The following is a 14,234-nucleotide window of genomic DNA, read 5'->3' on the forward strand; positions in this document are numbered from 1 at the left end:
AGCTGGACTAAACACAACACTCTGCTCCAGCACTTTGCACTCACTGTTCCTCTTCCCTAGAGTTCTCTCCCTTCTGCTCCATCTTTTCCCATGGCTTCCCGTATTCGTCCTTCACATATGTTTCATGTCATTTGCCCTGCAAAGCCTCCCTATCTCCCCCAGCCCAGAGGAGAATGCTCTGTTATGTTTCCAAGCATCCTTCTTGTCCCCACAGCACTCCATGACAATGGGATCATTTCTCTATAGCTGCCTTCTTCACCGGATTATAAACTCCACGTAGGGAAGGATCACATCTGCCTTTACAGCTGCCACAGAGGCAGCACCCGGCCCAGTGCCTGGATACAGGAGGTGTTTCATAAATATCCACTGGTCGTGCTTCAGGTTGAGATGTGCATTCCTCCAACTTTAAAGCCAGCAAAACTCCTTTTAAGTTAGAATCACTACTCTTACTAACTCCTCCCAGGACAGAAACTCACTACCCTCAACCATTTAGCACTAAATTTGACCCTGTATTACAAAATGTATGGAGTAATGTTGTCCCCATACTATTTGTTCTCATATGTTCTCAAACACAGTGAGCCCTCAGTCCCTCAGTTGTATCCAATTCTTTGTGATCCCATGGACTGTAGCCCACAAGGCTCCTCTGTCCATGGGATTTCCCAGGCAAGAATACTGGAGTGGGTTGCCATTTCCTTCTCCAGGGGAATGTTTCCAACCCGGGGATTGAACCCGTATTTCCTGCATCTCTTGCACTGGCAGGCAAATTCTTTACCACTGAGCTACCTAAGAAGCCCTTTCAAACACACTACTATTACACTAATACAGATGATATAGGTAATAGAGATATATGCATATATATGGAGAGTATTACACTAATACAGATGATATAGGTAATAGAGATATATGCATATATATGGAGAGATATAGATAAAATTCTCTCTTGGATCTGTTTCTCTGGAGAAGCCTAACACTTCTCAGTGCACCTCAAGGTAGAAAAAATGGCACCCATTAGATGTGGGAAGCTCCTTCATTAAAGACATAACTGAATCCAACAGCTGGCTTCACCCCTTGATGCTGGCTGATCCAGCCACGTCAATAGGTTTTATACGTGGATATTACAATAAGACATAACACTGGGAAGAAACACTTGGTTTCTCAGAATTTTGTTTCCCTGGCAAATGAGCAGGACCCCATTTGTGTGACTGGGGATTACATTTGTATTAAGAGTGTGACTAGCGATCACAAACCAGAGACAGGACTTGGGGATGTTGTCTCTGATCGTGCCATGAGCCTCTCACCTTCTTCAGTCAGTAGTTCTCAGCCAGAACTGCACTTAAATAAATCTAGGGCAATGCTTCTAAAATTTAATATCCCTGAAGTATCTCCTGGGAGTGCTAGTAAAACACTGATTTTGATATAATAGGCCTGCTTCTGCATTTTAATCAGCTCCCAGGTAGTAGTCCATGGGCTTCACAGTGAGTAGGAAGAACACCTGATGCTTTTAAAAGCAAAAATCACTGGACCCCCTCAGATAAATATAATCACAATCTTTGAGAGGAAGTTCATACAGAGTTTTTTTTAAAGCTCCAAGGTGATTCTAAAATAAAACAAGGGTTCAGAAGTGTGGCATGAATGCGTACTTAAAAGTTGTTAGTACACTGAAACTACACAATGCTGTAGGAATAAATGATATGGTAAGTAACACATAAGAATGCTATCATTAATTAAAAAATAGATTAAATGAGTGAACATTAGTAAAAAAATTCTCCAATGTAGTGAAATTTGGGGAAGTAGAGAGGTGGAAAAGAAAGCATCACCATACTTGAAAAACTCTCCTACTGAACACAATTCAACCTGGGAAATCAAGACCCTCAGGTTGGAAGGACCCTAAATGACCAGCTCATTCACCTTCTGCCCAACTTACCCAGTGTGTGAGGGTGACTCCAGGATCCTGACCTGAGATCCTACTCTAGTTTATTCACTAAAGCATGTGAGATATCAGCCTCTGTAGTCATCACCTGTGTCTGAAACCGCCCTTCTCACATCTCCCATTCAGTACATCCTTGGGCCTAAGGGGCCCTGGATCCCAGAGGAGTCTGGATCCTGGAGGAACTCATTAAAGTCAAAGTAATTACCCAAGGCCTCTCTAGGACACCACCTCCCATGGTGGCTCAGATGGTAAAGAATCTGCCTGCAATGCAGGAGACGCAGGTTTAATCCCTGGAGAAGGGAATGGCAATGCACTCCGGTATTCTTGCCTGGAAAAATCCCATGGACAGAGGAACCTGGTGGGCTATCATCCATGGGGTCACAAAGAGTCAGACATGACTTCGCAACTAACACTATCACTTTCTCTAGGACAAATACTCTCAGGGTCATGGATCAGCAACTGATTACAATCACTGATCACACCTGACTACTCTTTGGGGGAAGGTGAAGATGGAGAGAAGCTCATACATGAAAGCTTAATCACTGCCTGTTTAGGGAATGGACATGGGACACTTGTGGTTGGAGCCTACACTTTGGGAGGTAAAAGAGGATGGTTTGTGAAGTCATAAAACAAGCAGGAACCCTACTGTGAGTATCCTAAAATATCTGAGGAGATGGTTTTCTGTGGGCAACAAGAAGCCATCGGTGGTTAGGGCAAAGTGTCAAAAAAGACATATTTTGGAAAGATTCTCAAGGTGGCAGAATCTCTCAATATAACACCATTTTCCAAGAATCACCTGCAGCTAACAATAAGTAGATATCTCTGATATAGATATATATCTATATATATCTACATCTATATGCAGATAAATAGAAAGTACTAGAATAAGAAGAAAGATAAACTCTCCCTGGCCATGTTCAATTCTTTCTCAAGCCAAGACATAAAAGAAAATCCAGTTTGAATCCTGTTGAGGTACTTCTGCCTTCTTGCCTCTGTGAGAAAACATGATTGGCACCTGCAACCACCATCATCTCTGCACGTGTGTACATGGTCAGTCGCTCAGTCATGTCTGACACTTTGTGACGCCATGGACCATAGTCTGCCAGCCTGCTCTGTCTAAGGAATCTTCCAGGCAAGAATACTGGAGTGAGTTGCCATTTCCTACTCTAGGGGATCTTTCTGACCCAGGGATTGAACCCACATCTCCTACATTGGCAGGTGTTTTTTTTTAATCATTGCACCACCTGTCTAGCCCACCATCATCTCTAATACTCCCCAAATGTGTCAGAATATCTCCTAGTTTCCAGCTTTTCCTTATGCACCAGTTAACTATGGCCACAAAGCCATAACACCTTCTTTCACTACCCATTCCGTGTTCTCCTCGGCTACCATCTCAGCTGTATGGAGTTCTCACATAATGCAAATCTTCATTCCTAGTGAATCAGCATCTTCAATGGTCTTGCCTTATCGACTTGTTATAGTTTTATTGATATTTATTTTTAAATAGAAAATACTAAGAGGCACTCAGAGAATTCCCTAGAATTGCAAACATGGTCCTCTCTGACCCAGTTGTGTGGAGAAACCCAGTTTTCCCTTTCTAATCTATATCACCAACCCAGGCTCATGTAATGTTCATCTTTGCATATGGGTTCACATAAGTGACTTCCCTGGTGGGCAGATGGTAAAGCATCTGCCTACAATGCAGGAGACCAGGTTTGATCCCCGGGTCAGGAAGAGCCCCTGGAAAAGGAAATAGCAACCCACTCCAGTACTCTTGCCTGGAAAATCCCATCGATGGAGGAGCCTGATAGACTGCAGTCCATGGGGTCGCAAAGAGTCGGACACGACTGAGCAACTTCACTTTTTTTCTTTCGTATAAGGACAACAAAATGTTCAGGTGATTTGCTCAACTTCCAATTTAATGAAACCACTGTTACATCCCTTGGTTGAAGCACTCCTCCCCTGAGACCTACATGAGACACTTCTTGTGCATTTTCAATTCTCACAGCTTCATCTCCTGTTCCAGCCATGGCTTAGTAACCAGCTCTGCACTGGCTTCAGCAAGCTTTAGTACTGAAACCTGATGGCACCTCACCTCCATTCTGTTCCACATGGTTCAAGCTTCCTGCTCTGGGATTTCTCTGGCTCCATGAAACATAGTGTCATGGGAAACCATCTCAGTATTCATACTAATATTTAAGCAAATGATCCATCAAGAGTGAATTGTTTTTGTTAACATGAGGTGTGGATTGAAGTTTGTTTTTTTCACATGGAAATCCAAGTTCTCCGGCATCATTGGTCGACAAGACTATTTCCTACTAAATTGTCTTTGCACATTTGTCAGTGATCAATGGATGGTACATGATTGAATCTAGTTTTTGGATTCTATAAGGTATTCTATACTCTCTATATTGATCCATATTTCTCCAATGCCACCATTTTTAATCTTTTAGCTATAGTAAATTTACTTTTTTAGTTTCTTTGACTTTACATGTGTATTTTGTAATCTTATTGTTCATTTATACTACCAAAAAATCCTCTGGAATTTAACTGAAATGTGTTGAATCTCTAGATCAGTTTCAGAAGAACATCTTAACAATGTCAAGTCTTTCATCCCATGAACATGTTGTACCTATCAATTTCTTTAGTTCTCAATGAGTTCTTAATCAGAGTTTTGTGATTTCAAGATATAGACCTTGTATATATTGTGTATGATTTATATCCAAGCATTTACAGTTCTGGTGCTATTATATTAATAAGATGGTACTTTAAAAATACAATAAGGAAGGACAGTCTCTTCAATAAATGGCACTGGGGAACTGGAAATGCAAAAGAATTTAACTCAAATGTGTCAATGCTTGAACTAAGACCTAAAACTAAAAATACTCCTAGAAGAAACATAGGCAGTAAAGTTTTTACATAGGTCTTGGTGGCTATTCTTTGAATATGACACCAAAGACATAAGCAACAAAAACAGAAGTAAATGGGAACTACATCAAACTAAAAGACTTCTGCATAGAAAAAAAAAAAAAAACACCAACAAAATGCAAAGGCAACACACCTAATGGGAGCAAATATTTTCAAGTCATATACCTGATAAAGGGTTAATATCCAAAATATATTTTTATAAAACTCATATAACTCAAAGCAAAAAAAAAAAATCTCATTAAAAATGTTCAGAGGATAGGGACAGTTTTGCAAAGAAGACATACAGATGGCCAACAGGCACATGAAAAGATGTTCCACATTGCTAATTATTAGTGATAAGCAAGTCAAACTGCAATGAGATATCACCTCACACCTATCAGATTGGGCTGTCATCAAAAAGAACACAAATTAAAATGTTGGAGAAGATGTGGAGAAAGGGAACCCTTTTACACTGTTGGTGGAATGTAAATTGGTGCAGCCACTGTGGAAAACAGTATGAAGGTTCATTAAAAAATAAAAATAGAACTTCCATACAATCAAGCAATTCCACTCCTGGATATATATCCGGGAAAAAAAAATACTAATTCAAAAAATACATGCACCCCAGGTTCATAGCAGCACTGTTTACAATAGCCATGATGTGGAAGAAACACAAATGTCCATCAACAGATAAATGGATAAAGAAGCTATGACATGTATATGCAACGGAACATTATTCAGCATTAAAAAGAACAAAATTCTGCCATTTGCAACAATGTGGATGGACCTAAAGCATATTATGCCTATTGAAATAAGTCAGACAAAGACCAATACTCTATAATGTCACTTACATGTGACATTCAATACATAAACAAAACAGAAACAGACTCACAGATATAGACAAGAAACTAGTGGGATATTGATCTGCACTTTTCATATAATGTTCATCTGGTGTAACTATCAGGGCCACTGTGACAATTCTCCAAAAAAAAAAAAAAAACTAGCACATGATCCAGCAATCCCAATTCTGGGTGTACACCCAAAGGAAATGACATGAGGAATATGAAGAGATACCCACTCTTCATCATTCACGTCAACAATATTCACAATAGCCAAGATATGGAAACAATTCAAATGTCTATTAACCAATAAATGGATACAGAGAATGTGGTATATGCATATAATGGAATATCACTCAGTCTTTAAAAAAAGAAATATTCGAATTGGCTGACTGTGTGGATGAACCTACAGGGCATGGCACTAAGTGAAATAACCCACGAACAGAAGGACAAACACTGACTGATTCCATGTTAGATGTGAGTTATCAATGTAGTTATATTCATAGAAGAGAGGACAGAATGGTGGTTGTCAGGAGCTGGAATGAGCAGAAGATGGAAAGCTGATTTTTTATGGGCATGAAATTTCTGTTATATAAAATGAGTAAGCAGTAAAATATAAGATAGTACCCGCAGTTAACAATATGCTGCTGTACACGCTAAAACACATGCAGAGGAGAGAAGTCATGCTCAAAAAAAGTGGTATTTATTTTATCAGTAAATTAAACACTGGAAGCAGTTTAAAAAAGGCAGGGGGGATGACACAATGATTAACTGGAAGTTTAAAAATAATTCTTAGGGTCACCTGAAGAGAAAAAAAGAGGAAGACTTGTAGGTCACAGACATCCCCTTTCCGAGCCCCACTACAAACCTCCACTTTATCTCTTTTACTTATTGGACAATATCTTATTATGAAATTGTAACAAAAAGATTATGGAAAAAAGTGTCAGGGTTAATATCCCAACATTAATATCAACACATCTACTGGATAAAATTATGTAGAAATTTACCATCATAAATTTTACCAAGTTTACCATCATAGAAAGAAATGAAATTTCTTTTTACAAAAGACTCTTCCCAGAGCTCCCTTCATGTCTCTGTTCCTCAGGCTGTAGATGAAGGGGTTCAGCATGGGGGTCACCACAGTGTACATCATAGCCATCACAGTCTCCTTAACAGTGGAATTATTAGCTGATGGACATAAGTAGAGACCAATAATTGTCCCATAAAACAGGGACACCACAGTGAGGTGGGAGCCACAGGTGGAGAAGGCTTTGCAGATGCCCTTGACAGAAGGGACCTTAAGGATAGAGAAAATAATTCGTGCATAAGACATGATGATGACTAGGAATGGCAGGACAATAATGAGTCCTCCAACGACAAATATCACCAGCTCATTAACTCGAGTGTCAGAGCAGGACAGCTTCAGCAGAGCAGACATGTCACAGAAAAAGTGGGTGATCACGTTGTCTTCACAAAAACACAGTCTGGCCATGAGCAAGGTGTATAACATGGCAGGGACCGTGGTCAGCACCCAGGACAGCACCACCAGGAAGGAACACAGCCTGGGGCTCATGATGGTGGTGTAGTGCAGGGGGAAGCAGATGGCCACGTAGCGGTCATAGGCCATGGCCACAAGGAGGAAGTCCTCCAGGTCTGCAAAGAACAGGAAGAAGTACATTTGTGTCAGGCAGCTAGCATAAGAGATGGACGGGTCTTGGCTCTGCATGTCCTGTAGCAACTTGGGCATTGTGACAGAGGAGAAGCAGAGGTCAGAGAAAGACAGGTTACTGAGAAACAAATACATGGGTGTGTGGAGGTGGGGGTCCAGGCAAATGAGGACAATGATGAGAAGGTTCCCCAGGATGGTGGTAACGTACATGGCCAGGAACAGGACAAAGAACAGGTTTTGATGTTCTGACTCAATGGGAAGTCCCAGTAGAAGGAACTCTGAGACAACATTTTGATTCCTTCCTGTCATGCTCTGTCTCCAGTACCTTTAGGAAGAAATAACAATGCCCATGAAAACTTGAATTTCAAAATGAACATATTTCTATGATATATGGGTCGCTAGATGCTGAAGAATTGATGCTTTTGAACTGTGGTGTTGGAGAAGACTCTTGAGAGTCCCTTGGACTGCAAGGAGATCCAACCAGTCCATTCTAAAGGAGATCAGTCCTGGGTGTTCTTTGGAAGGAATGATGCTAAAGCTGAAACTCCAGTACTTTGGCCACCTCATGCAAGGAGTTGACTCATTGGAAAAGACTCTGATGCTGGGAGGGATTGAGGGCAGGAGGAGAAGAGGACGACAGAGGATGAGATGGCTGGATGGCATCACCGACTCGATGGACCTGAGTTTGAGTGAATTCTGGGATATGGTAATGGACAGGGAGGCCTGGCGTGCTGAGATTCATGGGGTCGCAAAGAGTCAGACATGACTGAGCAACTGAACTGAACGGAACTGAACTGAGATGCTTTTGCAAAAATACTTTATATCATTCTCATCACAATAATTACAATCTTTACAGGACTCCAAATCTCTATAATCAGAATCTCCATGATTGGGAATGATTTATTGTCTTCACATTGCTTTAAAATATAGCAATATTCCAGATTTTTTAAAGCACACTCTTATTCTCTAGGTCCTGAGACACACGATGTATAGGTTTTTCTTCTTACCCTCCACTAACTGTAATTGGCTTCTGTTTTGTCAATGTCTTCAAGATGATTGATGCTCCAGGGCTTTTCCTTTTTACCTTTTCATTTGGAAAAGATAAACTACCTGTAATTCTATATATACCATGAAGGAAAACTTATCTACTCCAACGGCTTTGATGATTATTTGAGCTTTAGTTGCAAATGTCTCTTTGACCTATGAAAGAAGATACTGAGTTGCCTAACTGCTGTCTTCCCTTGGACATTACACCCTAATTTTCAGCAAAGAAACTCATGATATCTCCTTAAGTCACTCAGTCCAACTCTTTGCAGCCCCATGGACTGCAATCTACTAGGCTCCTTCATCCATAGGATTTTCTAGGTAAGAGAACTGGAGTGGGCTGCCATTTCCTTCTCCAGAGGATCTTCCCAACCCAGGGATCGAACCCAGTTCTCCTGCACTGCAGACAGATACTTTACCATCTGAGCCACCAGGGAAGCCCTTGCCCATCCTCCAATGTCTCCTTGCCACTTCCTCAATTCCCTTCTCCTTTGGCTTCTCATATTTCAGTAAAAGGGAATCCAGGTACTCCACAACCTGAAAGTTTTCTTTCATTCCCTCCTTTGGTCATTATCAGCTTCCTGTGGGTATGTCCTATAGATCCCACCACTTGATTCTCCTACCCTTACAGATACTCCCATTAGCCACTCTCAATACCCTTGATCAGGCTGACATCATGTCCTTTCTCTACCATTGGAACAGCCTCTTAACTCGTCTCCCTGCTTCCAAGATTGAACCCTTCTCCTTTGGTATCCTTTGATTACACTGTTTATAGCTTTCTTCCCTACAGAATGGTAGGCTACCCATAGGAAAGGCCATGTCTGCCGTCACGACTGCAGCAGTGCTTGCAGCTGGCAGAGTGTCTGGACGTGGTTGATGTATCAACAGTCGTTGGTTGTACTTCCAGCTGAAACATGCATTCTTCCAACTTGAAAGACCGCAAACTCTTTCTAAATTAGGAGTTTGCTGTCTGCTCCTACTAAATCCTCCCAGAACCAAAAGTACTAGACTCAACTCCTAGTGCTAGCACTTTGGCACTGAATTTGACACTGTATTACCGAATTTGTGGATGTAATTTGTCCTCTTGGAAAATGTCTCCACACCAGATACACTATTTTTTTCCACCATTACAGAGGATATAAAGAGAGATATTTATCTATATAGATAAAATAAATATAGATGTACTCTCCAACTGGTTCATTTTCTTTCAAGAATCCTGATTAATCCATCTCAGCATGCCAAAAGCTGGCAAAAAAAAAAAAAAAAGCAAAGGAGAAACATCATTAGATGTGGGAAGCTCCTTCATGAAAGACGTAACCGAATCCAACATCTGGGATTTCACTCCTTGATGCAGGTTGATCCAGCCACGTCAACAGGTTTTACATGTGGATATAGGTACCAGCATCAGAGTGGGATGTTGTCACTGATGATGCCATGAGCCTCTTACTTTCTTCACTCATTAAGTCAGTAGTTCTCAGACTGGACTTCATTTAAGGCAACATAGTTCAGTGATTCTAAAATTTGATAACCCATTAAAATCCCCTGGGAGTTCTGGTAAACCCTGATTTTGATATAGTAACTCTGTGCCTGCATTTTTTTGGGAAGTACTAGTAACTTTACTATGGCCTCATGCTTCTGCAATTTAATCAGCACCCAGCTAATGCCCATGCCCATGCCGCAGTCCATGGACTGCACAGTGAGTAGCAAGGATACCTGATACAGTTTAAAATAAAGATTACTGAAGCCCTCAGATAAATTTAACCGCAATTTTTTACTGGAATATAATTGCTACAGTCCATGGCATTGTGAGGAGTCAGATACGACTTGGAGACTGAACCACAATATTATTGCTTCACAATATTGTGTCCGTTTCTGCTGTGAAGCATCCATACAAAATTTTCTAAAGCTCCAAAGTGATTCTAATATAAAATAGGGGTTCAGAACTATGATATTAATGCCTAGAATGAGCTGTCAGTATGCTGAAATTAGTCAATATCATGGGAACAAATAATACAGTGAGTAATACACAAGAATGCTGTCATTAATGAAAGCAGATTATAACTGGTGGAATATCAATAAACATTTCTCAAATGTAGTGAAATTTTAGGAGTGAGAGAGGTGGGAAAGAGGAGCATTACCATACCTGAAAAGCTCTCCTGCAGAAGATCACACAACCTGGGAATCCAAGACCTCAGGTGGGAAGGTTTCTAAGGGACCAGCTCACTCACCCTCTGCCTAACTTGCCCAGTGTGTGAGGCTGACTCAGGACCCTGACCTGTGATCCTGCTCCCCTTTATTCACTAACGCATGTAAAATATCACCCTCTGTAGTCATCACCTGTGTCTGAAAACTCCCTTCTCCATCTCCCATTCTGCACATCCTCAGGCCTCAGGGGCCCTGGATCCCAGAGGAGTCTGAATCCTGGAGGGATTTATTAAAGACAAAACAATTACACAAGACCTCTTTAGGACCAAAGCTCTCAGGGTCCAGGAGCAGCGACTGATTACAATCACTGATCACACCTGACTATACTTGGAGGGAAATGGAGGATGCAGAACTCATGCAGGAAAGCCTAACCACTGCCTGTTTAGGGAATGGACAGCAGACCTTTGTGGTTGGAGCCACAGGTGGAAAGTAAAAGAGGATGGTTGGTGAAGCCATACTAGGAATATTCTAAAAATCCACGGAGTGTAACAGGATGTTTTCTGTGGGCAACAAGAAGCCTTCAGTGGTTTGAGTAAAGTGTCAAGAAAGATACACATTTTGTTTTGGTTTTGGGGCCATGTTGGGCAGCATGTGGGATCTTAGTCCCTTGACCAGTGATCAAACCCATGCCCTGTGATGTGGAAGCAGAGAGTCTTAACCACATGAACACCCGGGAAGTCCCCAAGACATATTTTGGAAAGATTCTCAGGGTGGCAAAATCTCTCAGTAAAACACCATTTCCCATAAACCACCTGACGCTAACAAGGGGTAGATCTCTATGACACAACTATATGCAGATATATAGAAAGTACTAGAATAAGAGACAAGAGAAACTCTCCTTGATCATATTCCATTCTTCCTCAAACCAAGATGAAAAAGAAAACCCAGTTTGAATCACACTGAAGTACTTCAGCCTTCTTACCTCTGTGGGAAAACATTACTGACACCTGCCACTTCCATTGTCTCTAATACTCCCCAAATGTGTAGAATACCTCCTAGTCTCCAGCTCTTCCTGCTGCTGCAGTTATCTATGGCCACAAAGCCATAATTAGCTATTTTTTGGCTGTGCTCTGTCTTCGTTGCTCTGTGTCGCCTTTTCTATAGTTGCGGTGAACGGGGGCTACTCTGTAGTGGCGGTGCGGTCTCTTCTCGTTGCGGTGGTCTCTCTTGTTGCAGAGCACAGGCCCTTGGCACACAAGCTTAAGTAACCGTGGCACATGGTCATGACAGAGGTGCATGGAGAGCTAAAGTCCATGGGGTCCCAGAAGAGTCAGACATAACTTAGCAACTAAACAACAACAGAGACGAACTAAACTATTGCAGCAAAGGAGATAGAAAGCACTTGAGGTTCAGGGCAGGTCAAGAAGGCACTGGAGACATGAAAATAAATCAGAGGAGACAAGGTTAATGACAGAATAATGGAACCCTTTCCTCATGAAGAGATAAGTAAATATCTATATTCAGCAATGAAAAGTCTAGTTTAGCAGAGGTAAGCAGGGGAGTGAGAATTTTGAATTTTAAAGTATTGACCTCAAGGACAGGGTATTATTTAAAGCATGGTTTTGGTTATTTTTTACAAAAAAAAAAAAAAAGATAAATTGTTTAAAAAGGGGACACAGGAAGAAACGGCTCTCCTCTCCACCTCTTTATGTGGCAGACCTGGGTCCTAAGTGGCCTTTCTAGGAGTACGGCATGGCCTGGATGGTGGCCTCACAAATCTGGAACGCCAGCTTTAGGAAGGGACCACTGGCCCAAGAATTTGCTGCCATAGCGGCACACAGTCAGCCAAGGAGGCAGTGCATCCCAAATTAATGTGATTTTACAAGCTATCACACCTGTGCTGTTTCTTTTGGTCTCCTCCATATTTTCAGGGCTTCCCTGGTGGCTCCGATGGTAAAGAATCCCCCTGCAACGCAGGAGACACAAGAGATCCAGGTTCAATCCCTGGGTCGAAAAGACCTCCTAGAGGAAGAAATGGCAACCCAGTCCAGAATTCTTGCTGGAGAATTCCACGGGCAGAGGAGCCTGGTGGCTACAGTCCATGGGGTCGCAAAGAGTTGGACACGACTGAGCAACTAGCACTTTCTTCACTTCCATATTTCCAAATGGGACCTCAGGGGTTGTCTGGTTCAGTAAATATTAGTAGGCTGCTGTGGGCCCGGGTTCTGTAGTTTCAGTCTCTTCATTCAAGGAATGTCTGTCCAAGGTGGTGGGGTCAAGGGCAGAAGGGACAGGGTGTCCCCACAGTAAATGAGTAAATGCTCAGTAAGCAGTAGAGTTTATTTCATCAGTAAATAAAACACTGGAAACAGTAAAGAAAAAAATGGGGGGGGGGGATAGAAAAATTCATTGGAAGTTTAAAAATAATGCTTCTTAGAGTAACCTGGAGAGAAAAAACAAGCAAGATTCTGCTAGTAGGTCACTGACATCCCCTTTCCAACTCCTACTACATACCTCTGCCATATCTCTGTTACTTATTGGATAATATGTTATTATGGAATTTTAACAAAAACATCATTGAAAAAAGAAGTCTGGGTTAATATCCCCATATTAATACCAATATACCAACCACATAAAATTATGCAAAAATCCAAACTTGACCATCACAGAGAAAAGGGAGCTTTTTTTCTCCAAAAGACTCTTCCTAGAGCTCCTTTCATGTCTCTGTTCCTCAGGCTGTAGATGAAGGGGTTCAGCATGGGGGTCACCACAGTGTACATCGTAGCCATCACAGTCTCCTTAACAGTAGAATTATTAGCTGATGGGCATAAGTAGAGACCAATAACTGTCCCATAAAACAGGGACACCACAGTGAGGTGGGAGCCACAGGTGGAGAAGGCCTTGCGGATACCCCTCGCAGAAGGGATCTTGAGGGTGGAGGACACAATTTGAGCGTAGGATGTGATGATGAGTAGAAAGGGGATCACAAGAATGAGCCCTCCAGTGATAAATATCACCAGCTCATTCACTCGAGTGTCACAGCAGGACAGCTTCAGCAGAGCAGACATGTCACAGAAAAAGTGGGGGATCACATTGTCTTCACAAAAGTGCAGCCTGGCCATGAGCAGGGTGTGCAACATGGCATGGAACGTGGTCAGCACCCAGGGCAGCACCACCAGGAAGAGACAGAGCCTGGGGCTCATGATGGTGGTGTAGTGCAGGGGGAAGCAGATGGCCACGTAGCGGTCATAGGCCATGGCCACAAGGAGGAAGTCCTCCAGGTCTCCAAAGAACAGGAAGAAGTACATTTGTGTCAGGCAGCCAGCATAGGGGATGGACAGGTCTTGGCTCTGCATGTTCTGCAGCAACTTGGGCATTGTGACAGAGGAGAAGCAGAGGTCAGAGAAAGACAGGTTACTGAGAAACAAATACATGGGTGTGTGGAGGTGGGGCTCCAGGCAAATGAGGACGATGATGAGAAGGTTCCCCAGGACAGTTGTAACGTACATGGCCAGGAACAGGGCGTAGAACAGGTTTTGATGCTCTGACTTGATGGGCAGTCCCAGCAGGAGGAACTCTGAGACAATAGTTTGATTCCTTCCTGTCATGCTCTGTCTCCAGTATCTTTAGGAAGAAATTACAATGTCCATTAAAATTTAAATTTCTAAATGAACATATTTCTATGATATATGGGCCACTA

General features: G+C 42.1%; 2 protein-coding genes across 2 annotated transcripts; both read right to left on the bottom strand.

Annotated features, from left to right (window-relative positions):
* Window positions 1–6,709: 6,709 nt before the first annotated feature.
* Window positions 6,710–7,654, bottom strand: LOC113877984 (olfactory receptor 1E2-like). Its single transcript, XM_027518738.1, has one exon. The coding sequence runs from the start codon at window positions 7,652–7,654 to the stop codon at window positions 6,710–6,712; it is 945 nt and encodes a 314-aa protein (XP_027374539.1).
* Window positions 7,655–13,197: 5,543 nt separating this feature from the next.
* Window positions 13,198–14,142, bottom strand: LOC113877977 (olfactory receptor-like protein DTMT). Its single transcript, XM_027518721.1, has one exon. The coding sequence runs from the start codon at window positions 14,140–14,142 to the stop codon at window positions 13,198–13,200; it is 945 nt and encodes a 314-aa protein (XP_027374522.1).
* Window positions 14,143–14,234: the final 92 nt, after the last annotated feature.

The sequence above is a fragment of the Bos indicus x Bos taurus genome, chromosome 19 (genome assembly GCF_003369695.1).
Source record: "Bos indicus x Bos taurus breed Angus x Brahman F1 hybrid chromosome 19, Bos_hybrid_MaternalHap_v2.0, whole genome shotgun sequence".
NCBI lineage: Eukaryota > Metazoa > Chordata > Mammalia > Artiodactyla > Bovidae > Bos > Bos indicus x Bos taurus.

What these genes read in the sequence shown, in the direction of transcription:
- LOC113877984 (XM_027518738.1), bottom strand. Translation starts at nt 7,654, where the DNA reads ATGACAGGAAGGAATCAAAATGTTGTCTCAGAGTTCCTTCTACTGGGA.
- LOC113877977 (XM_027518721.1), bottom strand. Translation starts at nt 14,142, where the DNA reads ATGACAGGAAGGAATCAAACTATTGTCTCAGAGTTCCTCCTGCTGGGA.